The sequence below is a fragment of the Corvus cornix genome, chromosome Z (assembly GCF_000738735.6).
Source record: "Corvus cornix cornix isolate S_Up_H32 chromosome Z, ASM73873v5, whole genome shotgun sequence".
Classification (NCBI taxonomy): Eukaryota; Metazoa; Chordata; class Aves; order Passeriformes; family Corvidae; genus Corvus; species Corvus cornix.
In genome coordinates, this window is record NC_046357.1 from 65114141 (window position 1) to 65139947 (window position 25807).

Genomic DNA, 25807 nt, shown 5'->3' on the forward strand with positions numbered 1-25807 from the left:
AGTTGTTGCAGTGTAGTTAGTTTACCTTTATATCAGCTGAGAATGTGGTTTGTGGCATATCCTTGAAGAAAGATCAAGTTTTAAGCATAAATCCAGCATGTAAATGCCACATTTAAATGCATGAAATTGACTAGTTCTACTTTTATAATCTGAGAAAATTGATGTGTCAGTTTGCCCAGAGAATTCATAAAATAGAAAGAGTTTAATACAAGCTGTCTAAACAGTTAATCACCTAATAGAATTAAAAGTACCACTTTTGTAGGTGAAGTAGAATCAATAGCAAAGTGAACCCCTTTATTCATTGTGAGAAATAAGTAGACACAATTCTCTTTAAGATAAATTAATGCAATTTAATATTGTGGGAGGTGAAGTTACAATCTGCCTTAGATACTCTTATTACTTTGCTGGATTGATTTTAAAAGGAGCATTTAAAAAAAATTGACATTAGTAAAAGCATTTTGAGTGAACTAAGCATGGACATCACATAATCCAGTTTTATGCCATCAGCGATGACTAAACATACAGAAAGTTAATGTATTTTTGAATGTCTGTTGTATATTCTAAGTAGCAATAAAATATGAATTTGATTACTGAAGGAGGCATTGCGCTAATCTGTTGTTTCTGGCAGACCTTGTTAGGCATCGTTTGGGGGATAATTTGATTTTTTTGCTGTGAGGACTGATGTTCTGTTGAAAGCTTTTTTACAAGGAGGAGTTTTAGGATTCCATACATAAAAACCAGCATTCACCTGTCCTTAGCTTCCCTGTTTTTGGTAGTCCATTTTTCCTTTCCCACACCATTGTTCGCGTATTTCTGTTAGAAGATACATTTCAAAGCAGCAATATAGTTTCTCATGCTGTACATTTCTCCAGCACTTCACCTCTACATTAAAGTCATTAGTCATACTTCTCAGGTATGTGCTGGAAAAATTAGTAATGATATAAAAGTGTAAAAACGTAACAACAAGCATCTTATTCAGTGTTGGTGTGCACAATTAAAAAAGACATATCAGAGATTTTTTTTTATCATCAAAGATGATAAAATATTCTGTAACAAAACCAGTAGTAAAAACTCTCTAAATCAGGAAATCTTATCACTTCATTTGGCATATTGCCCTATGGTGAGTGTCAGGACATGCTAGGCAACTGTAAGGGAGTTTGCTGGCCTTACACTGTTTGACCCTAAATTGAGCGTATTGCTCAGATAATTGTTTACCAAGCTTAATCAACGTGAGAAGGCTGATAAACCATAAATGTGGATTATCTGGGTAAAATTACAGGTTGAATCCCGATTTTTAGTTCACACCGTGATCCAGTTTGTAGCAAAAGATGCAATTTTTTGTGTAATATTTTTAATGTTTTTACGTGTTGTACTTCATTTTGACTGAAGCTCTTCTTAGAACAAGTACTATATATGCTATGTACAGCAGCGAAGAAATGCTTCCCCCCACTTTTTGCAATAAATGGCTAATTTGTGTATGCAAATAAGGATACAGCAGGCAAACAAATACTTGACTCTGTTCCCTGAATTGCTTTACAACTTTCTAAGTTCCTCCTTGAACCTCTTTCTGCTCACATGTAGTAGCTTCCTGATGCATCTGTACAGGAGCCTGCTCATATCAAGAGCTATCATGTCTTGCTATGTACCTCAGATTTCAGGACTGCTTCAAATCTTCAAATCTTCTTCTCCCTGTGTGACACTAGATTTTATAATCATTTGTACCCTAGACTTTCAAAAACCTGCAATTCTTTACCTGGAAAATAATACCACCATTTATTGAATAGTAATTCAGTAATCACAGCTCTGCATCGTAATTGTTGGATAATAATAGATTATTACTGGAAAAGGTTCAGCCAAATTTTTGCTATATGGTAGTGATTTTTAATTGTATTATATAGTTGCAGTTTTTCAGGTTTTTCCTCCCATTACAATCATAATTGGGGTACAACAAAGCTGTTACATGTCATTGTATGTAGGAGGGTAATGCCATAATTGGACACATTTCACCTCAGTGGTTATAACAGTAATTAATAAATGCATGCTTTTAACCAGTCTGTGATATTTTCATTTTGTTTGGTATCCAAAGGACCTGGGAATACCAAGGTGGCAAAATCTACAGCAGTGCCTCCGGGACCTCCAGTGTATTTAGATCTGGTGTACATTCCCAACCACAGCAACAGCAAGAATGTTGATGTTGAGTTTTTCAAGAGGGTGCGGTCATCCTACTATGTGGTGAGCGGGAATGATGCTGCAGCCGAGGAGCCAAGCAGGGCTGTTCTGGACTCCCTGCTGGAGGGCAAGGCGCAGTGGGAGAGTAACATGCAGGTAGGCTCTTCACTCCTATCTCAACCTGGAAATTTAACCCTTCTTAGCTATGAGAAACTAGAGCACCTCTGGAGTGGATGGCGGCTGCCAGAGAATGGGGCCCCCAGGCTGGACACCTTGTTTCACTGATGACATGTGAAGCGCAGAACTGCTCTGCACTCAGCTGCTCCCACATCTCTGGCCCTTCAGACTTCTTCCTGGTTTTAAAAACAGTTGAGAACTGGCTTTCAGGGCCAGCTGGCTGTTTCGTGTTTTTACTACACCATATATATGATCTGAGTTTGGCAGTGTTGCAGTTTTAAGTAGGGAAGCAATGTTCCACACTTTATAGAATAATTACATGCACTTGGAAAATTAATATGCCTTTCCATTATGGTGAATAAGTAAACAAAATATTTGTCTATAATCTGAAGAGTTATCAGTGCAGATAACAGCCTGATACTTCTCTGGAAACCTGCATCTCAGCACCTTACAGAACCAACTTTTTATTTTGATAAACTATTTATTTGGAGTCATTCTACCTCACCAGCATGTTGATTTCCTTTTATCCATCAATTTATTCAAGTATTTATTGCATAAAAAAGCCACTCTTTCCAAAAGGGAAACATACTTGTTGGCTGGGGCTTCTTGCAAAGACATTTTGCATATTAACTGTTTCTGCGGTCCATTCAACAAGACTTTTATTTTGTGTTGCAGGTGACCTTAATCCCAACCCACGACTCAGAAGTGATGAGGGAATGGTATCAAGAGACCCATGAGAAACAGCAGGATCTCAACATCATGGTTTTGGCAAGCAGCAGCACTGTTGTTATGCAAGATGAATCTTTTCCTGCATGCAAGATTGAACTGTAAGAACAAGACCGTGCATCACAAGATTAAACTTTGTTTCCAGAAATTCTTCAGTTTGAAAACACCTTTTCTGAAAATTCAACTCATCTATTCCAACTGCTGAACTATATACCTGCCAAATGCTATACTGTGTCACAGTGATGCAAGTCACTAATATTTTTCAGTCTTTGTTGGTTGCTAAGGGAAATAACAGTCTTCCCATAGTAGAGTACAAATTACTGCGAAAATACAGATTCAGTTGCATCTCTGCTGAACATTTTGAAACCATGCACTAGCAACCCCAACTGACTTTTGCCAGGTAGAGGCATTTGACCTCTAATGAAACACAAAGAGAGAAAGAGAGAGAGGGGTAAGAGGAGAACGTAGTAAATCATTAGGTCTGCATTAGTCTCATGGCAATAGATGTATCGCTTACTACAGTCTGCTTATGTTCTCACACAAGAAGAAAGTTTTAAATTTTTATCAATATGAGCTATCACTATGGGGATCCTTTTTTTAAAGAATTAAGTTAGCTCAAAAATAAAAAGAATGAGAACATGGCTAGGAAGGGATGTATGACCTAATCACTCACTCATCAGCAGCTTTCCACTTTAATTTGAACTCTGCATACTGACATACCGTAACAATCATAGGCCAAATGTGCATGTAATCTGCACCCCATCCAGAAGTCTAAAACCTTTCTTACAACATGCAGAATTGTTGGTCTAAGGCATGCTTCCAGCGAAAGCCCACTCACTCCAGCCAGAACTGACCAGTCCACATGCTTGAACACCCATGTCCACTGTCGATTAACTGAAGCAAAATACCAAAGCGGTCGGGAGTACATACAGTAGACAATTTGCCTTAGAAAGTGACTTGAATGTACAAAGAAACTTGATGCACTTATTTTTTAATGCTGAGACAGCAAATTTATAAAACATCTGTGTAGGATCATAGTTACACCAGTAAAGAAGCGTGAGTGTGCATGTGTTGTATTAGGAACTTTATGACTGGTCAAATGGTTTGGTGCTATGAATTACATATGTTAGTTATGTGAACACTTCACTGATGCACCTGGACAGCTCAACAAGGCAAGATGAGGTTTTTTTTGAAGGCTCCTTTTGTACTGTGGAAGCAAGATTGAAGTGGTGTCCAGTATCAGAGTTACAAAACTTAGTGAAACATTCAGAATGATGGAAAAGGTTACCTGTGAGCCTGTACAGTATTCAACCTTCCTTTGTCTTACCCTATTTTATTTGTTTAATTTAAGAGTGAACATGGGAACAAATGTACAGAAGCCTTTCTTTTAAGTGCTATGTGAACTTTTAATACATGATTTGTAACAAACATTTTCATTTACAGGTAAATGCAAAGAAAAATTTTGCAGGCAAAGGCATTTTTTTAGTAGTTTTGTAAGATAAATGGTGTTGTTTAAGATTCTAGTGAGAATGGATATTGAGGTAAAATTTATTGAAAACAGTCAACTGTCAATACCTTTTTGGGGAGAGGGGTATGGAAGGATACCCTGGTTATAAAATTTTTCTATTGGTGATTACAGAAAATGGGATTTGAGAAGTTGATTGCCCATTACTTAAAAGGTTATAACCTACATTGTCAACCCTCACAAGATCTTGAAAAAGGATAGAACAAGCAATAAGCTAAAATAAGTCCCTTCTCTTCCCTTTTCCTTCCCTTTTCTCTTCTCTTCCCCTTTCCTCTTTCCTCTTTCCTCTATTCTTTCCTTCTCTTTCCTTTACTCCTCTCTCCTCCTCTCATTTCCTTTTTTTACTTTCACTCCCTTTCCTCTTCCTTTCTATGCCTCTTCCTTTACTGTTCTTTTTTCTTCCTTTCTTTTCCTTCTTCATGTCTCCCTTCTTTTCCTTCTCTAGACTGCTTACAAAGGAACAGCACCACTTCTCTGTGATTTAAGACAGTTTGGATTTTCAGTCTCAGAAGTTTTACCCCAATTTAAAAAATCTTGTTGCATTGCAGAAGGTCTGCAAATCTGAATTTAAGAAGGTGTAAAGGCCTCCAGCATGGAGTTATGTGCTGGTTGTATGAATCACCGTTACGGCTGGTATTAAGTTTTATGATGTAGTGAACTATGACCTCATTTTATTTTCCTTACTTATAATTTATTTCAATTTTACATTGTTAGGATATTTTTGTTTAATAGGTGTATGTTTGCACTCCTAATTTTTATGAGGGTTTTTTAATACTGGTTTAGGGTCTTGTAAATGTGGGCTTCTCACGCCCATTTAATGCTGTGAATTACTGTTTTTCAGTGGTTGGGATTTTGATTTATTTTTAACGTCTTCTCTTTTTTTTTTAGGTCTCTCTAGCAATGCTGTTTTATTTATTGCTATACCTTTTAAGTAGTTAAGAATAACTCAGAGTGACTATGGCACAAAAGGCAGATGGAAATGTATTGTGAAAACAAGCATGTTTGCTGGGCTCATGTCATTCACTTAAAAATGCTCTTGTAATACATAGTCTACAAAGATACGGGCAAAATTTTTGGCACAAGAGTTGTACTCTTTCTACAATTCTTTCTGATTTGTCTACTTTATTATATAGGTCAGAATTCAAACCTTTTGAGTGGGTGGGAACAGATTTTCTGATTTTCTGACAATAACTGAAATGTTTTGTATCTCTGCTTTGGTAGAAAATTGTTTTAAGTACAGCAGTGGTCTTGTGACTAATCTCACTTATGCCACTTACGCCTGTGAATCACGAGCAATTTCACTACTGTCAGGGAAGTTACAGTCATCTGATCCTACTGTAAATTAAATTGGAATCAAGCCTTAAATATGCCCAAGCAAGTTTATGATGGCCGAAGCATTTGTTTTGCTTCTGAAATAATAATGATAACTAGACAGTTACAGTTAACCTTAACATGTGCATTTGCTTTTTTTGCTGCTACAAGAATATTAAAACCCTGGTCTGGCTATTCGGAGGTATTGCAATGCCTGTTCCATCCATTCCCTTCCAAATGGCAATGGCACCTAGATTCAACACAGCGATGAGCTCCTCTTGCCCTTAATGACTTTCCTGCCTGTGGAACTAATCTACCTGTGCTAATCCTAGTACTACACAACTAGTTTAGTGTAACAGTCATCCAAATGTACTGTGTACATTAACGATGAGTGCTGTTGATCAGCATAGATTTCTAGGAGCATGGTTTGTTATTGATTACTCTTAATTGTAAAGATTCAATATCTGAGTGCAAAGAACACTCCATTTCAATGATGGTATTACCCATAACAGCATTCCCGGTCATGATCTTTATGCTATTAATATACTGCTTCATATAATTCAATGAAGAATTAACTTTGGGGATCCCATCCCACTCTTGAACTTGGACAGGGCCTCTCATGCATGCCTTTTCAAAGTCCTGTGGTGGGCCTGACTCATTGACCTCTATTTTCACCCCATCTTTCATAGAAATCACTTTAGATTTTTTTTTTACTTATTTTACATACTGTGGTGAATGGAGATAACTGTGTATATGAATGTTGGGGTTTTTTTAATTGTCTATGATAGCTTATGCATTTTAGGAGAGTTCTGGTACTCTTTTACTAAGATTTAATAAATTTGTTAATTGAATTTTCAATCCCTCCCAACACAAGTAAATGAGCTCCAAAGAGCACTTGCTGTGCATTTGGAACATTTATGTCATGCGCTTCTCTTTGTTCATCTGTCGCCAGAGGTTCTTGCTCAGTAATGATGCTTTTGAGAGAAATAATAATTTTATTGGTCTGGATTTACTAGAAGATGAAAAAATATACTGTTTACACTTGAAAGAAACCGTAAACTTTCGTCTTTTCACTTAATTGAACAAAACACTAAAAGCAACTAGGGATAAGCATTTCTTAGAATGCAATTATATTATTAACCTGGTTAAAAAATGTTTGCTATTTAAAATTTAAAAAAAAAAAAAAAAGAAAAAATCTTGTTGGTTTTGACTTTACAAAAAAAAATCTTAAAAAAGAAATTAACTAAATAAAACAATGGCATAAAATATAGAAAGAAAAAAAATTTAAGAAGCAGCTTCTCTCTACTAGGCTAACTAAGAGCTCCAGATGGCAGGAGCTACCTCTTCAAGACTGGGCTGTAATCTCAACTGTAAAAGACAAAATCTGAAATATGCTTTCACGCATTTGCATGCAGCCATTATTTTCCAAACTATGGAAAGAAAGTCTTGTGGCTGGCTGAGAAGCACCTCACACACCTCCTCTCTCTTGTTCTGAATGGTGTTTGTGTCAGTCTGCAGCTGTGTATGGTATTATGTCTTATAATCCTGCATCACTTCTATTCTATCCAGTCATATCTAACGTAGAAAATTAGTTTCCAGTGAAAGTAATATGTAGTGCTTTTATGATATTTGTGTGCAATATCCCCTCTTCCATTGAGGATATTTGATGTAAAGGAATCAAACTCAGTTCCACAATAAAATACAAAAGTGGTAAAGTGGTGTTGACATGTTTCTTGTCTTTGTGTATGTATGTATTTTTAAGTTTTCCCTTTCTCTCGGTCATGATTACCTAGTATATGGGTTTTCTTCTGAAGATGAGGCAGGATTTAAGTGCCAGACAAACCCCAATCTCTCTTTAGGAACTGGAAAAATAGATGTGGAAGAATATTTTTATCTAGTGGTGTAAAACATTACCATGATGTACCATGACATGGCTTCTCTTTGTTGTTCTCATTTCTGTATTCCTCAGCAGAATGAGAAAACACCTCATTTTCAGTAAGTACACATTCAGAGATGATACGCAATAAAGTTACATCAAACTGAGCCCACTCTGAGGTCTTTTCTAAAGCATAGCGGTTCAACAAGAGTGTGCAGCTTGTCTCCAGTAGACATGGACCGCTCCTGATCATCACTGCCCATTCATCTGGCTTAGAGGAGACAGAGCATTTGGGGAAGCTGAGCCCTCAGTTCAGTTTTTTACTTTATAAACATCAGAATTCCTCTTCAGCTATTGAGGGATGCTGTAAGATCAGGCTTTCTGCCTTTGTAGTTGCTTGCTGCTGCAATGCCTGCTGTGCTGAGATGCACCTGTCAATGGTGATGGCATGAAAGCAGGTAAAGGCTGGGGCAGCAAAATGCAAGAGGTACTCACTCCCAGGAGAAGCAGAGGTCCTGTGGGATTTCCTTCATCCTCAGACAGCAGTCTTTTTTTGCAGGCCGTTACTCATCTCCAAAGTCCAAGGGTTTATGTGTAACTTATGACAATAAGAAATGCTGTACTTGGCTTGAATTGGGCTGAACATGGTGAAGTAAAATTATGACTAGATGAGGGAAGTCAAGTGCTGCAAATTTTATATCCTAAGTATAATTCTGCATATATGTACATCAAGATTTTCTAAGCTGTTGTGATAGAGTAGCTGATACTACTTAAAATATATTAAAATGATTGTGGCAAAGCAGACCAGGTCAAGCCTCAATCCCAGTCATTTACGTGCAATTGCATAGCAAAGTTCTGGATTTGATAGGTGTGACCACCCACAGTACCTGTGGACAGAGGCCAGGCCAGCCCCATCAGTGGTGTTTGGCTTGCTGCTTCTAGATGCCACATGAAAGCTCCTTTCTTCAACACAGCTGCTGAGGTTTATTTCCACTGGAGCTAATGAACAAATTCAATCAGCTTATGTGGTATTTCAGATTCCATGGGAACGATGGTTCGTCAGATCTTTTCATTCTATCTAAAATGAGGGATCTGTATCGTGGCATCCTGGAGCAGTAGATAGTTTATTCCTGATTTCTAGTGTTCTGTGGATGGGAGGAAATTTTAGCTTTTCATTGTTCCCAGGATGGGGCAAAAAAGAGCTGTTGAGGGGTCTTTTGATTAACAGCTACAGTGACATGCCACAGATCCAGCTTGTGCCCAGCATTGCAACAAAGCTCCTTGGCTTTCTAAAGCATCCCTGGACCCATGAGCATTGCCCATGTCCTTCAATCAGCAAGCAGTTTTTGACCACTACCTGCTGCTGCAGTCACTCCTCATCTTCCACTGATGTGACTAGTCTGCACTAGCATGTACCATCCTCTGTTGTGCTGTGTGTGCCTTCTTTGGCACCCTCTCCCACAGCATACTCCTGGAAAAGCTGGCAGCCCACAGCTTGGACAGGTGCACTCTTCGCTGGGCTAAGAACTGGCTGGATGGCTGGGCCCAGAGAGTGGAGGTGAACGGTGCTGCATCCAGCTGTGCACTAGTGGTATCCCACACAGATCAGTGTTGGGCCCTGTTCTGTTTAGTATTTTTACTGATGATCTTGATGAGGGGATTGAGTCTACCATGGCAGATGACACCAAGCTGGGAGCAAGTGTCAATCTGCTGGAGGGTAGGAGGGCTCTGCAGAAGGACCTGGACAGGCTGGATCCATGGGCTGAATCCAGCAGTATGAGGTTTAACAAGGCCAAGTGCCTGCACTTCAGCCACAACAAGCCCAGGCAGTGCCACAGGCTGGGGACAGAGTGGCTGGACAGTGGCCAGGCAGAAAAGGACCTGGGGGTGCTGGTGCCAGCAGCTGAACATGAGCCAGGGTGTGCCCAGGTGGCCAAGAAGGCCAGTGGCATCCTGGCCTGTACCAGCAACAGTGTGGCCAGCAGGACCAGGGCAGGGATTGTCCCCCTGTACTCAGCACTGGTGAGGCCACATTCTGGGCCCCTCAGTTTAGGAAGGACATTGAGCTGCTGGAGCGTGTCCAGAGGAGGGCAGCAAGGCTGGTTAAGGGTCTGGAGCACCAGTCCTGTGAGGAGCAGCTGAGGGAGTTGAGGTTGTTCAGCCTGGAGAAGAGGCTCAGGTGTGACCTTATCACTCTCTACAGCTCCCCAAAAGGAGGGTGTATCCAGATGAGGGTTGGGCTCTTTTTTCCAGGCAACCAGTGACAGGACAAGAGGACACAGTCTCAAGCTGCACCAGGGGAGGTTCAGATTGGACATTAGGAGGTATTTCTTCACAGAAGGGGTGATTGGGCATTGGAATACCTAGGGAGGGGGTGGAGTAACTACCCTGGATGTGTTTAAAAAAAGACTGGATGTGGCACTTAGTGACATTCTCTAGTGGACAAGGTCATGTTCGGTCATAGTTGGACTTGATAATCTTAAAGGTCATTTCCAGTCTAGTTAATTCTGTGATTCTCTCATTCAAATTCAGCCCAAAACTACCAGAGGCTGCATAATGCTGAGTGCCCTTATGATACCAAGAGATTTGCTGGTTTTTAACTGTTATGTTCAGCACCATTTCCACCAGAAACGAAATCCAGAGGCAAACTACAGAACTAAATCAGCAGGCACTGTAGTCTGCAGGAGCGCTTTTTGCTGGTCCTCACGGATCCTTACCACCCGAGATAGCTGCTTCTCTGCTCTTCAACAACTCCAGCATTACCAGCCCCAGTATGAATTGCTGGCAAGGTGGAGGTTGACTGTGCATCTGATGCCAGCTTCACTACCAAAACAATTGCATGCCATGATTTACACATCATACCGCAGATTGGTCCATCACCTGTGCTTGTGAATTCCATAGAAAAGACAACTGAAATATCTGGAACTTACGCCCTAATACAAACAAAGCTAAATATACAAAGCTAAATCCCCACATGCACTAAAGTTACAAGTTAAAGTTAACCGTTAAGGTCCAGAAATTAATTTTGGTTGAGCTTTTACAAACCTGATGTTATTTTACCTCAGCTCACTTGTGTTACTTTCTTAACAGCTGAAGGTAAACTGAACCACTGAGCCACCTAAATACTTAACATGAACCCTCCTCCAGAGTGCAAGTCAGTATACCCAGAAACAGTTTCCAGTTTCCGAACATGAAATAATAGCAGCAGTTACCCTGCGTAAGGATCAGAGCAGGCTTGAAAGTTTCTTTGCCCAAATCACTTAAGGGAGGAATTGTCAAGACTCACAATAAGCAAGATATACTGAAAGCTGAATTTTGTCCTGTGCTTGTCAATGGGGCTCTAATTCTAATGTTATTTCTGTGACTGGAGCATTTGCAATTTGGAATGGGTAGAGTGGACTTGAGTTCATCAGAAAGGTTTAAGAGTAGAAAGACTCAGTACTGTGCAATTGCTAGCTGAGTTCAGTGACAACTTTGATTTCTGTGGGGAGGCTATCTAGAGTAGGTGGCACAGTTTTCTACCATGTTTAGCATCTAATGTTACTTCTGATTTAATGTTTTGTCACTAATTTTTGACCTATACTTCGTTCCCCAGTTTCATTTTGGAAGAGTCACTGTCCCAAATTCAGGTTGTCACAGTACAGCAGTAGTTCCTCTTCTACAGTTGAAAAGCCTTTTCCTCATCTCATCTCAACATTTCCTATCATTAAATTTCTGGAAAGGTAAATTTAGCTTTAGTCTCCACAGATGAGCTCAAAATATTCAAATACACTTTGTAGGGCCAAACTGTAGTTTGTACATTTAACAGGAAACTCAGCAAAAGTGGACGCTGTTCAGCAGACCACACCTTGCATCCCTGTAAATCAGTGGTGCAATTCCCTTCTGTAACTGTTAACTCCAGCTTCCTTTGGAGGCAGGGGAAGAGAGGATGCTTGCTAAACTGTGCCCCAGGCTGTCTTCTGTCTGTCTCAACAGCACAGTTGATGACTGCTCAGGTCAGAAACGCCCTAGTACCAGCCAACCTTCACCTAAAGCTGGCAGGCATCATCATCCTAGTCCTACAGTTTTAGAGTGACCAGAGAACCCTGGGATGGGCAGGAAAGCAGCTGGGACAGGCCACTTAGGGAGGGAGCAAGTGCTTGACACCAGCGCTGTGTGTAGGACACAGCATATGACCAGGTCTGAAATCATCTTGTAACCTTATCTTGGCAAGGTCAGGTGTTACCATAAATAGGGCCCATCTGTACAAGGCTTCTGGCAAATTCATTTGAGCTGCAAGGGTATAAATATGTAATTTTCTTCTTGTGAATAATGGATAATGACCTTCAGTGCTTTGCTGGAACTGTTCTGCCAGTAACACTCATGGGAGGAAGAGTTACATATTTGCTTGCCTCAGCAGCAGTAAATTTGGTGTCTGCCATAGGTTTGAATTGGGATGCCACTTTTTTTCTCTTAAGAGCAGCCAAATTCTTACCAACATACCAAGCAGGGCTTTGCATTTGTATCGGCTTCTGTTTCTTTTGGCTAGTATTGTTGAAAGGTCTTTCCCACACTTAGGAAAACACGGGAGAGCTGTTAACCGTGTCTGGCATGTGTAAGTCTGGCAGTGCTGTACCATACACACTACCACAGTCAGGTATTATTTGGGCTGCTTGTCACAGCTCAGTGACTATGCATGCCAATGTACTGCTTATAGCAACGGGAGATTTTCCCCGAGCTATAAAAACACCAGGAAAATGAGTAGGGAAATTATTCAAAAACTTGCATGAAGAAAGATGCACTCCTGTGATCTAGAAATATACTGACAAGGGAGAAACTGCAATAGCTTTAATCCTAATCACAGCTGTAGTCAAACGAAAACAGGATGTGAAGGAACATTTCTAGGAGAGTGTTCAAAAATATGAGCTAGTGTTACTACTAAGAAAGACTTTGGTCTGTCCCCTCCAGGAAATATTTAGCCAGCCCTATTCACATACAGAAAGGTCTAGACAGCTGTCTGAAACAGAACAGCAAGAACCAGAAATGCTTCAAAAAGCTTGAGAGCTTCCTAGTGAGAAAGTGCTTATTGGGTTGTGAGCTTGCATCAAATGCCAAATCAAGTACCAGGGAGCAAGGCTGGATGAACTCAGAGCTTTTTGTGTTTGTAGAGCACAAAGCTATTTTTTTATATGCATATATATATACACATCCACATTCTTCCCTTAGCATCAGAGCTCACATTTAAACAGCAACAGATCAAAAGCGGGTGTACGACTTCCCCGCCCCTCCTCCTTCTAAATGTGGACAGCTGCATCACAGCAGGCGATGGCAAACACAGCAGAGCACACACGGCCTCAGGCAGCTGGGCTTTTGACTACTTGGGGCCCAGTTTCACTCCTAGGTGCAGCTACAAGGGTTCTTCAAACTTCTTATTTAAGAGTTACCAGCAAGCAGGTAAAAAACAGGTGCTGTGTGCAACATGATTTATGCAAGGGGGCAAATAATCAAGTGTGAGTTTTCCTGGAGTGGGAAGGAGAAAAGGAGGTAAATTAAGCCAGGTTAGTTGACATTCTGTTGATTTTTCATGCTGTTGCATTTGGTACACAGCTACTGCATGTGTCCTCCTGAGGAAGATGAGCACCTGCCTGAACAGGTCTCTGAATTATCCTGTCTCACAATTTGTCCACCTTACTGCTGACCTTGCTCAAAGCCAGCAGGTAGGAGAGAGCACCAAGGAGGAGAGTACCTTCCTCCCTCTGCTCAAGCTTCATTTGCTAATACATGATTTGAATCTCTTGAGATTCAGCTCTATCCAGGGTCCTCAAACCTCAGGGTGCCTGAGCAGCCCAAGCTGCTTGCACCACTGAGATCTGGATGCAGGGCAGAGACATGGCTAGCTTCCTCAGAGAAGGGGAACAAATAAATGTGAGCTGGTACATTGGAGGAACTTGAAGGGGATCACAGCTGAGATCAAAAACGAAGCAGCAGAGAGGATTTCTGGAGAATTCAGGAGGGTGCACATATGTGTATTGGAAACGTGAGGATTTGCTAGGTGTGAAAACAGTTTGGCTACACAGAACTTTAGAAACTGGTTGCTGTTGAGACCACAGTGAAACCTGGGGTGGGGCGGAGCAAGACAGTAGCTACTGAACCATGGAGAAATACTTAGCCGGGGCCTAAGGGGAAGAAGGTCCCTCGTGTGCAGCTGGTCCAGCTGGTGCAAGTGTCAAAAGTGCCTTCTCACTCAGGGTGATACCAAAGGGACAGATAAATGAGAGGGCTTGTCAAAAAATTTGGCTTATGTCACAAATAATCTGGATCCCCTGCTGCAGGTCTTGGGTTTGGTGTCCTTCATCTGGCCCCACGCATCTGATTTGCCTGCAAAGCATGTGGCCAAAGAAACCCCCTTCTGCCAAGGGCAGAGGGCAATATGGGAGGAGACTGGGGAAAAGGCAGAGAAAGGTTGTATCTACTGGTTTAAGTTTATGCCTTGAACTGCGGTCAGAGGATTCCAATCCACATGCCTGGAATAAAACAAAGAGGGAACCTACAATATTCACAAGCAGGCTACTCAAGAGCTCACAGGAAGATTTTTTTTTCTCCTGTTGCTGTAATAGTTAAGTCTAAATAAATGGAAAGGGGGGTCGTTGTGGGGGAAGTGAAGCCAAGCCTGTGAGACAGCGGGGACATAGCAGCTGGCAGCTTGCTGGAGGCTCAATTAGCATTAGCAGCCTAGTGTATCTACCAGCAGGCTGAGGGAGGGAGGGTGGAGGTGCAGCCAGAAACAGGCTCCTTGTGCTGCCAAGAGGCCAACAACAACCAAGGAGAAATGTGTAAAATTATAGTGCAGTGAAGATCCCAACACCTGATGCCTGTAGAGAGAAGACCATTCAGGACTTTGGATGCAGGAGTGATCATGAACCTCTGTAGCTACAACCCATGTTCTGAAACTAAAGAACTGAAATATGTGGGCAGGGAAGGGACACTACATTCTCCTGTGTCTCAATCAGGAGTGACTGTGACCTCTTTAAAACCACCAGTTTTAAGGAAATTGTTCTTAAGAGTGTATTTGGCCTTCTACTCTTCCTCAAGGCTCTCTAACTTCTCCTAGTAATCAGAAAGCATTTAGACCAAGAAAGAGAAAAAAAAATTCAGGAGACTTTCCTCAGAAGTTGTCCAGGAAAGTCCACTGCTAGACAAGCCACAAAATCATCCACTTACCTGGCTGGAAACAGCACTCTCTTATTGCTCTATGGGAGAAACTGTGGGACTTGCTGACAAGATGAGGTAAAGTTTCTTGGACATGAAAGAGCAGTCAGGCTCTGATTCAGTTTGCTGGGAATTCTAAGAAAGGCATCTGGTGTATTTCATGTATGCTTTCCTACACTTAAAACAAGTTCACAGGTCTGCAGCATGTTCTCACTGGATTTACAGTTGGTTTGTGATTTGAGTTTTATCACTGCAAAACTAGATAGATGCACAATAAAACTCAAAATGCTTATTTAGACCCTGTGGTAAAGCACAGAGACAATAGTGCTGGTGCCCTAACAAACTGCAATTACAGCAGGGCTGTTGCTCAGGTCTCCCTGTTTTAAAGGACCTTGTCCCACTAAACACTGCAAAAAGCTGCTAGCTGTAGCTGACAAGATTCAGTGGGAATGTATGAAGGGAAGGATGATGATGCATCACAACCATAATCAATGCACTATGATTCTTTCCTCCCTTGCCATTTCCTTGTGCTCCTGTGAATAGCTACATTGTTTCAGTGATCTGAAGAACGGGGCATGGGACCGTGAAGGGAATTAGGTCAAAAACTCCATGAAACAGTGCCTAGAATATAAAAGGAAAGTGCACTGCAGTATGAGGCTCCTTGGTGTGTGCCGAGGTAATTGCACATGTTTCTCTAGTGACTTTAGAAAAGGAGCGAAACAGCACCAGTAAATTCAGAAATTTCTAACATCCTTACAGTAAAGACACATCTGACTGAATGTACACGTGCTAACTCACTAGGCTGAAACTCTTCAGTAGTTTTAAAAATGACCTAAAGTTAGGCTTTCAACTCCACGCATAGTAGCCTGAATTTTCCAAATGGGTTAGGAAAAAGAAAAAAACCCAATCAACATATGTTAATCCTCTTAAGTGTCTGAAGTTCAGAGTAGCAAAGACATTCTTTCCTGTGAGAAACTCCTACTGAAACAACTTGCATTTGAAATTCTTCCCTTTTCTTTTGTTCCTTCCACCCTCTAGACCTTTCATAACAGGCAAGCTACCCCTTATGGCTTTGTTTCTTTGTATTGTCCCTATCCCCTCTCTTGCTCGGCTGGTGGTAGAAGGAAAATAAATCATATACAGGATGAAGATTTCTAAACCACATGTGCTTTACTTCAGGAAACAGGCAAAGTGGGATGCTTAATTTCCATACAGCAGTCACACCTGCAGCATGATTGAAGTGAAACATTAATAATGGTGAGCACTTCAGTTCACTGACAGAGGAATGCATACCACTGCATTCCTAGTTCCAGTACTACGCAGATGCTTTAAGATGCTTTAGCTAGCTTCCTAGCTTCCATTTCCTGCTTAGCCTGTTCTCTCATCTCTCTTTCTCTCTCAATGAGAAGTACTTGTAGTTCTTCCCACTTCTTCAGGTTCTGCTCATGTTTTGCAATGTCTTCTACTTCACATTCTGGCAGTTTTTCCTTGACAAGTTGGGTGGTCAGGGTTAACAGGCTTTCAGATTCAACCTTGCCAAGTGAATGCAGCTTGGAGTACAGCTCCTGTCAGAAAAAAAGAGATTTGGTAGGGAGTGTCAAGGAGAAAGCCAGTCAATCACGAAACAATCAGACACAAAATACTTCTCTATAACCAACATATCACTGATTGAATTATTATTATTATTATTATTATTATTATTATTGCTGCTGCTGCTGCTGCTGCACAGGCCAGGTAACTCACAGGAAAATGTTTCAGCTGTGGTAGTTGCTACCATTTCTTGAAATGCTAACCTCTAGACCATTCTTCTTCTTAGCAATAAAACCGAACCAATGAAATTTCATTTTCGTTAACTACTCGAGTTCTCTTCTTTTTCCAAGTTCAGTTATCTGGTATTAACAAAGATCAGCTGACTAGTCAACCACAATGAATAGAAACAAAAAACTTTGGTTTTGTGTCTTGCCTCAAAACCAGTTGCACGATTTCATCCACACTGCCTGCATCAGCATCCCTCCCAACAGGTTCACTCATTTCACATGGTCTCTTTCTAACAGCAAAGTAAGTAGCTCCCATAGTTTTTCTTCCTGTGTCTGAGGTGTGACTACACTTGCATAGATTATGCAACACTGTTACAGCAAGGGATATTTTTTCAGGGATATTCTACACTAAAACTAAGAGCAAAGCTTCAGTAAGAAACTCCCGTTTTCTTTCTTGAGCTTTACTTATCTGGATTTCCTGCAGCATAAAAATGTTAATTCACTTAAGATGATGAATCACCCAGCGATACTATTTCTGGCTTTCTGTAATCTTTAGCCTGATGGCTCCCTAACATTCTGATTAATTGCCTTGAAAGTGCAGATACACAACCAAGGAGATGATACAGCACTGGAAAATTCTTTATCCCTTGTTCACTCACTAGATAAAAACACATTTTCCCAACTTCTTTTAAATAAAACATTTTACTCAGCCCAGCATTTGCAAAAATATTTAAAATAAGTATGTGTTCTAATGAAAGGTACATCCATACGTTTTTCATTTGAATGATTGAACTTCTTGTTTTGCATTGCAGGATAATGGAAAGAAGATGTGTGGATTGTTCTCCTCCCCACAAAATGCAGTTCTAGAGCCATGCAGATATCCAGACTTCCAGTTATCACTGAAAGTTTATGCACTGTGCAGCTGGTCCGCAGTGTTCTTCTTACCCGAGCTCATGCCAGCAATAATCTGCATGGGCACTTCCCCTCAGCTCCCATCTGGAGGCTCTGACTTGTTCTTAGGCAGGAAGCTATTATGTCCCCTCTGAGGCCTCTACTCTTCTCCCTCCCTTAGCCAACACAACTGCAGGCTTTGTTGTGTTTTACTTTGGAGGTCTAAACTGGACAGACAGCAGATTAAAGACTCTTTAAAATGCTAGACATGCAGGTCTGAGGGGCTTGGGTGTCTGGTTCTGTCTGCTTTTTGATTTTATGATAAAGAATGAAAACAAAGTCAATGTCTTCAAGGCTAATGGACTAAAACCAAACTCAATAAACTTATTTAGGTGTATTAGTCTCCATTGTATTTGAGATCAGTAAGTACAAAAGGCATCAGTGAGAAAACTGAAGAGACTGTACAACTTAGGTTTGGGGAAGAAACTTGACGGCTATGCTCATGTTACAGATTAGATACATAGTTTAAATGTAACTAGTTTAGATCATTCACACACTTCCCATTAAACTCTACCAAGAATGTGGTGAAAAGGGGCTGAACATAAAAACAGGAAATTGAACTACAGAAAGGCAATAAACTGTAAACTAGCAGGTCTTGTCTCCCAAGCCATTTACTGGTATCAGTGGTATCCTGGAATACTTCCTGCTCTTCTCTTATACATTAGTAATACTGATTTAGGAAAGCAGCAGGTTTTATGTCCCGCAGGTACCAAAAGGGCACATTCTTAAATGGCTAAATCATGATTTTCATAAGCAGTCTCCAGGGCTCTGCATGCAGACAAGTTAGGGAAGGTGCACTGCTTTTAGAGAAGGTGTTCCCAGCATTTATGTGATAAAATGTTTGCTGCCTACTGATCATTGACACAGATGGAAAGAATTGCCTGAGGAATGCTATACTGAGCAGTAAGCCCCAGCATACAGGAACTGAAAACAGGTAATTACAATACAAATGAGTGTCAGAGTCTAGATTACAACTCTAACGGGTTTTTCTGGAAAGAGCCAAATGCCCTCAAGTCCTGTTTGTTTTAGTGGAAGTAAAGGACAAGTATCCATATCTGTTAGACTTCCATGCCATTTTCAGGTACTTCCACAAACGGTTGTTCTGAAGGTTGGTATCAGACACAGAAGCCATTCCATGGAGTACCATGGAGGAGCACGTGTATGTCTGGAGTAAATCCATATGCTTTTCCTTGTATTGTGGTGTATGATTTGTGAAACAGAACTGGGAGTGCAGGAGGAAGAAGCAATTGGTTTTGAGCTCAAGCAGAAAGACTTGGATGTACTGGCTAATTAATGCAGGGCTGGACAAAGCGCAACTGAATTGTTTTTAGCAGCAGAAGTGCAAACCCTGTGCTGGGGTTACACAGAAGAGGGAGATCATCTGTGCTGGGACAGCAGCTGGGAAGGCACATATAATCAGGTTGATTCAGAGCTGCCACCTTCCCTCACACTTGTATGGATTTCTAGTGTGCTACTCTGCCCTGTGAACGACACCTGTAGGTGTCCCAGGGCTCAACTGGGAAGAGTGGCTATTGCTGGCCTAATGGATTTGAGAGAAGAATCTAGGAACTCCTTCAGGCTTAGCTGAAATGGCATCCTGACTCAAGAGCTCCTTTTCTCATTCAGACAACCAGGAATTTTGGCTTAATGACATACAATTACTGTTGGATGCCTAGATGCCACATAGGGGCTACGTCTTTCTCATATTCAGACTTTCCTGGTCAGATCTTAAACACTGGGACTAGTTTTTTGGCCAAAAGTCACTCACTGCCACACCAGGGATGTCTGAATTGGGCTAATTATGGAATTTGTGGAAAGGTGGAGCTGAGAAGAAAACCACACTCTTGGCACTAGTCCCCAATTTGATATTCAGACCTCATTTTGAACACACTGCATTATTTTCCCCAAGGCTAGATAATGCATAGACAATGAGAGACACATAAAATGTCTCACTCCCTCCTTCAAAGGACACTTGTGTTTACCTAATTCACTGTAATTCATCCAGGCATTAATTACCATATGCTGAGCACCCACTGATTCCCAAACACCTCAATTAAAAAGTTTTAACTGCCTACAACAAAATCTTAATATCTAAAGATAAGTAGCAAAGTTATATAAGTAAAAATTAAAGCAAGAAGTGTGTGTGTGTGAGTTGAAACCACAGGCTACTAGTCTTTAAACTTTTGAAATTTCTTTAGAACAGTCTGTATCCAGCACAACTGTTCAAGGTCGCAGCCATCCAGGTGATAGCAACAATGGAAACTGATGGGCTATGGAAAGAGTACTGCTCCTGGAACTATAAGCCAGATGAGTTTCAACCTGAAGTACTCGATTTTTACCACAGCACAAATCAGAGATGATAAAAAAAATTAGCTCATTTAGCTAATTTATAGCTACGACATGATCAAATAAAATGCACGCATTATATAGATGTGCTCTAATGAACAGCTTCTTGTGTTTCTTACTGTTATACATAATTATAATGTACACAAATGGACAATAAATTCAGGGTAGTCTCACACCTATTACAATTTATTTTAATGAGCAAGACCCCACACAAGGTCAAATAATGGGTCTCTAATGACATATCACTTTTGCAAATAAGACTGGAGTTATCATCTTGATGTATGAAAAGTGAAGATAAAATTCCAGCAGACAGACTAAACACAAGTGGCCTTGAGCTTTTATGTCTTTGTAGGCTACTGTTTCCTGTTTGGAGAAGTGAAAATGCAAGGTGACATCAGTTTCAAAAATGCCAAACAGAACTCCTGATGCACTGAAGGGGTGCCAGTCTACCAGCCATAGTAAATCAGCATTTATATTTTCTAGTATGTATCACAGAGATCTACCACAGCTTAGAATATTTAGATAAATTAAACTGTCTTACCTTGAATCGGCTGTAGTACTCAGGTACTTTAGACTGCTCTGTTTCTTCTGACTCTGCACATTGTGACTTCTGCTCTAATTTCTTGGCTTGTTCAGCAGATTCTGGATCAGATTTGGCTTCAAGGACAGACTGTAAAATGGTCTCCAGGGCATCAAGCTGAACAATCACATTTGTCATGGTTAGAATAAAGAGTTTGGAAATACAATTTAAGTAACACAACTGTCATGTATTCAAAAACTTCATGAATTACCTTGTAATTTCAGATTACTTCTGTATATGCAAAACAGAAAACCAAATTCTAAAAGGAAATGAGACAATCTTGGAAGAATTTTGTACTGTGCTTCTGATCTTGAAGTGTGTGGCTCTCACAGTCATTCCATTGCTTTTTTGGGCTCTACTACTGGATATGTATCGAGACGCAGCATTAGTAAAGAATCAGCAAGAACTTTCTTTTACAAGTTCTTAGTTGTTCCCGGAACAAAGTAAAACATACCCTATACAGATAGCATTTCTAGGTATTACTAGTATTTACTATTTTTAGAGTATCAGTATGCAGATGGATAGGATCTTCTATGGACCTGCTGCATCACAGACAGATACAGCCTTGTTTCAACACTGGGATGTTCATCTACAACCCAGAACAAGATGAGGAGTTCCTTAAGTTTTCTAGGGTTTGTAAGCAGAAAAAATCACCAGTGTATTAAGCTAAGTTCTTCAGACTTAAGAGTAAGAAAGATATCTCCAAAACCACACACCCAAAGTGGTAACTTAAAATGGTGGAAGTTGCAGATGTGACCTGTCTTGTACTGTCCAATATTACACTGAGAAGCTTCAGAAAACAGAGCAATAGGTAGGAGTACCTGCTGAGCAGTACCCTGGACTTTTGTCTGTCAGGGGAGACTGGAAGCTTAGTAGTGACATGAGCAAAAGGGAGGCTCCCATCACCAGAGACACCTTCAGGAAAAAGTACCAAGAAAAGGAGAGGCTTCAGTGATGTTTCTATGCTCCAGCCCATGTCGTAGTGACATCCTAAGTCACTCCTAAGCTGTCTGATTCCAGGATCAGCCTGATTCCCCACAGCACTCCTAAGCCCCAAGTCCATTAGTTAGTGCTGACCTTATAAATGGACTGAATCTATCCATCCTCCCTGACTGAGGGCAGTACAAACCTTCTAGAAATCACTCTGTTGGCTTTTTGGACCAGTACCACTCAGGACATCATCTGAGGGCACAGAACACATACAATCAGCCATGAGAGTAAGATGACATGACAGTTCATCCTTACTGCTAAGAAATATGTCTCTGAGTGGTTTCAAAAACTTGAGAAACAAAGGTGTCTTCCCATACCCACAGGCACGTGATTCTTGTGACACAGACCCAGGTGTCTCTAAAGAGAGGGCAAGGCTTAGAAAACATACTTAAATGGTCTGTGGCAATAACACACACACTCATCACCAAGTGTCCTTCATCACCAAGGACATGCCAGTAGACATTATCACTGGCTCATCACCTGAAGCAGTGGTTCTGTTCTGAACATTACTTCTCCTGTCTTGTAAAGGCCTCTGAAGTTTGCAGGGCATCTTTTCATTAACAAGGCACAGAATTCACAGGTTTTACTGAAGTTTGTTTTATATGAAATTCCCCTTGTTCAGTGGGTTATAGCCTTTATACTTACAGCCTCTTTACAGACTTTGATGTCCCCTGACAACGAAGCCACATTCTCCATCACTTGCAAGGCTCTATTCAAATATCCAGGTGTCCACATCAGCGGCATTAGATTGTATACAGCTCTTAATCCTTTAGTCAACTCCACCTTCCCTGTGAAAAAAACACACTTTACCGTTAGTGCTTCAACATCTGAGTCTTAAACGAACCAGTATCAGTTGGCTCTGGTTTCTAGAAGTGACAGCAAGTGTCTTGGCTTCTGTTGTAAAAACAACACAATTCTACAGAGTTGCTCTGGTAGAATTTCCACTGCCTTATTTTATTAAGGTGCCTTCTTTTTGCTCAACTTCACATAATTATGTGCATGTTTCTAGTACCTCCCCATTCCCTCTCACCCATAAATTTTGCCGAGATGGAAATGAGAGTAAGTGGCCAGGTTTTCTGGTTGTCTGGCTTTGTAACAGCAGCTTGTAAAAGGATGTCTGAAGATCTCAGACAAATGTCTCCTTAGCTTTCAGCTAACTGTGGAGCATGTGTGCACTAAATCTGATTCTCTGGATTTACCTCTGTGGCCTCTAGGGTTTACTCACCCATAATAGCACATGTTATGGCTACGCTTAGTTTCTGCTGAGGCTTCCTAAGAGAAAATATGGGACACCTGCCAAAAAGGATTCTTGATTTAAGACAATCTGTGAACAAGGTGTTCATTGATTTTAGCAGGACCTGTGATGTACTGCACCACTTACAATGTGGCTTTTCTTCTGATAGTAATTACTTGAGAACATGCAACTCCATGACATAATAGAGGAAATGCACGTAACATTGTAGTTGGTGCAATTTACAATGATTGTCACTCTTAGGCTTTGATTTTGCTATTGTCAGCATAACAGATAATACTTCTTCAAGTGCAGCTTACAGGAGTTGTGTCCAAGCTCTCAATCCAATTTGCACTCTGGCTATAATGACACAAAACTATGAAAGACACCCTCTTTATATGGAAGAGAATAGTTTAGGAAAAGCAGGGTAATAAGTGCACAGACAAAGCCTATGGACCATGGCTAAATTAAAACAGCTGAGGTGCTTGAGGCCACTCTGTACCCATAGACATCTTTTACTCTCTCAGAGGTCAGTTCCATTAGTGTTGGCAAGGCTTTGGAATACGTGACATAACAGTAAATAGCTTTTGATCCACTGAATGTCAATGTCATGGAACAAGCACTATTGCTTTCAGACAAGAGTGAAGTGCATTTTTGAAGTACAGCCACTACTCCACCAATCTATATGACATTTAAAACTCTCCAAACTGAATGCCAACTGGATGGCAAAGTCCCCACTTGTATCAGTATCTCCACTGGATTACAAATTACAGCACTATGAAAAAACCTGCTTTCAAATTAGTTTTCACATTTATCCCCCTTTTTGACTGAAAATGAGATTTTTGGTTTACAGTCATGATAAATGCAAATCAGCATCCTAATTCTGCCACCACACATCATATTTTGAGGACATTTTAAGAACAAATTCACTTTTTATTACCCTCAATAATGCAGTAATGAAACAAAAATTAACAATATATAGTTGATTACTTACTTTCTAGTAAATAATCATTTTGTAAAGAAGAACAAAACCTATCTGTACTATATTCCAATAAATATTCAGAGGAAATTCAGTAATTGTTTGCCCATTTCCCTTCCCTTCGATTCTGAATATACTCTGTTCTAACTTCTCTTTAATACTATATAGCAAATTATCTACAGTGAAGACTTCTTAACAGATACAGGATAAAGGCACTGCTATCTGCTGTTCACAACCCAAACATTCACTTTACAGTGACTAGTAAAAGTTCTAAACATAGTGTTTTCCGAGCTGTGCTCTTCCATCTTCCTAAGGTTTAAAGATTATTTTAAGACACTCGCTAACCAGAAAAAAGAGTCTATTGTCCATAACCTTAAATTTGTGTCATGGAAATCTGTACTTTAGGGTATTTTTAAAAAATCTGTTGGTCAACCAACAAACCAATCCCACTGTTATTTAAGAATATTGTCTCCCTTTCAGAATCTAACCCAAGCCTGCAGGGAGCCCTGAAGTTGGTTCTGAAGCTGTCTGATGAATCAAATTAAAATCAGTTCTACCCTCCACGCTTACCAAACAGGTTCACTTGTAACTCTGAAACTGTCCTTCCACTATCTCTTTTTTTCCCCTTTGCCTTCTCCTTGATTACATTTTAATAAAGCAAAGATGCCAATCTAATTCAGCCACTGAAGACAAGAGGGAACAGCTGACAATAAGAGAGGTAAAACTTACCAAGGAATGCATAGCCATAGAGCTGGGAACTAAAACCCACAGTGTTACTTTGCTTTAGACCCGTAAGCAACAGCGATGCTCCAAGATTTCTCTCTTCTTCCCACTGCAAATAATGTATAAACTAAGTATGTGCTCCTTAACAAACACAAACATAAAATGGCAGCAAAGACAGCATGCATGACTTTCATCACATCTTAGCAATAAAGAATCATTAAACATGTCCAGTGTTCAGTTACAGTATCTCTGTCCTGAGGAACAGTACAAATTGTACTGAGGAACAACTCTCTTTCCAGAGGACTGTAAAATGTGAGTGGTTGAAATGTTGCACGAAAGTTTTCCTTACTATGTCTACCCCTACGTCTTAAATCAAACACAGAAAACTAGTGCTGAGCATTATGAGGCATTGTATGGTACTTTCAATGGTGTATACAAATAAAAATATTATTTCATTGCTGTATTTGGATGGGATTACTCCAAAATGCATATTAAGTAAGTCACAGCTATACAAATAAGCTTGCCTTAAACATGTCTTATGTTCACACCACCCTTGCTTGCACATTCAGCTTTCACAAAACACTACACATACTGACAAATGTTTATCTCTGCAGTAAGGATATGCAAACATGGACAAACACAATGGAAAAATGAGATTTTCATCCCTTTGCTTTTCACATACAAGTGACTAAGCATACTTGATTTCTAGGGAATGAAGAGACTCCAATACGGTAAATGCACTTTTCTCTTCTATGGTGAAAACTGAAATTACAACCCAGCTGGATAAAACCTGAAGGCATCTGTAAAATGCATTTTGGAAGATGCTTCACGTAACACAGAGGCTTCAAGCATTTCCCTTATAGATGACAACATGCTATTGAAGGCTTGTGCTAAACTATATGAAAAATAGCTTCCTACAGAAATCATGGCAGAGCCCTTTACTGACTGAGCCCCTTCTGAAAAGGTAGAATAATGCCACTTCCAAGACCCTGAACTGTCATTTTGGCCTCAAGCAAGCAAGCTGTAAATAACAAACCCATAATCCTTGGAGACAGGAGAAATGTAACAAATTTAATTTTAAAACAAATATGTGTAAGAAACAATAGACCCAAAGCCAAATGGGGTACTAAAAAACCTAGTAAAAATGCTTTATAATTCTGCAACATCACCATTATCAGGCTCTAAGGGTGAGCAATACTCAGCATAACAGGGTCCTACACAATAGGTGACACAGTTTTTTTGGTGGTAATTGACAGAGTCTGCTTTGAACTGAAGTAT

The 25807-nt window shown here is 40.4% G+C and overlaps 2 protein-coding genes across 5 annotated transcripts in view; one reads left to right on the forward strand and one right to left on the reverse strand.

Annotated features, from left to right (window-relative positions):
- The window catches only part of MAP1B (microtubule associated protein 1B), a 72243-nt gene extending 64610 nt beyond the window's left edge, over positions 1-7633 (forward strand). For both annotated transcript variants that reach the window (XM_039566678.1, XM_019281993.3), the window contains 2 exons: positions 2087-2325; positions 3022-7633. In XM_039566678.1, the coding sequence (XP_039422612.1) occupies positions 2087-2325; positions 3022-3177 (395 nt within the window). In that variant the 3' untranslated portion in view covers positions 3178-7633. The remainder of the gene's footprint in view (positions 1-2086; positions 2326-3021) is intronic.
- Positions 7634-16117: 8484 nt separating this feature from the next.
- MRPS27 (mitochondrial ribosomal protein S27) overlaps positions 16118-25807 on the reverse strand; it is a 43912-nt gene continuing 34222 nt past the window's right edge. For all 3 annotated transcript variants that reach the window (XM_039566773.1, XM_039566774.1, XM_019282003.3), the window contains 4 exons: positions 24536-24638; positions 22242-22384; positions 20568-20723; positions 16118-16537 (listed from right to left, as the gene is read on the reverse strand). In XM_039566773.1, coding sequence (XP_039422707.1) covers positions 16301-16537; positions 20568-20723; positions 22242-22384; positions 24536-24638 — 639 coding nt within the window. In that variant the 3' untranslated portion in view covers positions 16118-16300. The remainder of the gene's footprint in view (positions 16538-20567; positions 20724-22241; positions 22385-24535; positions 24639-25807) is intronic.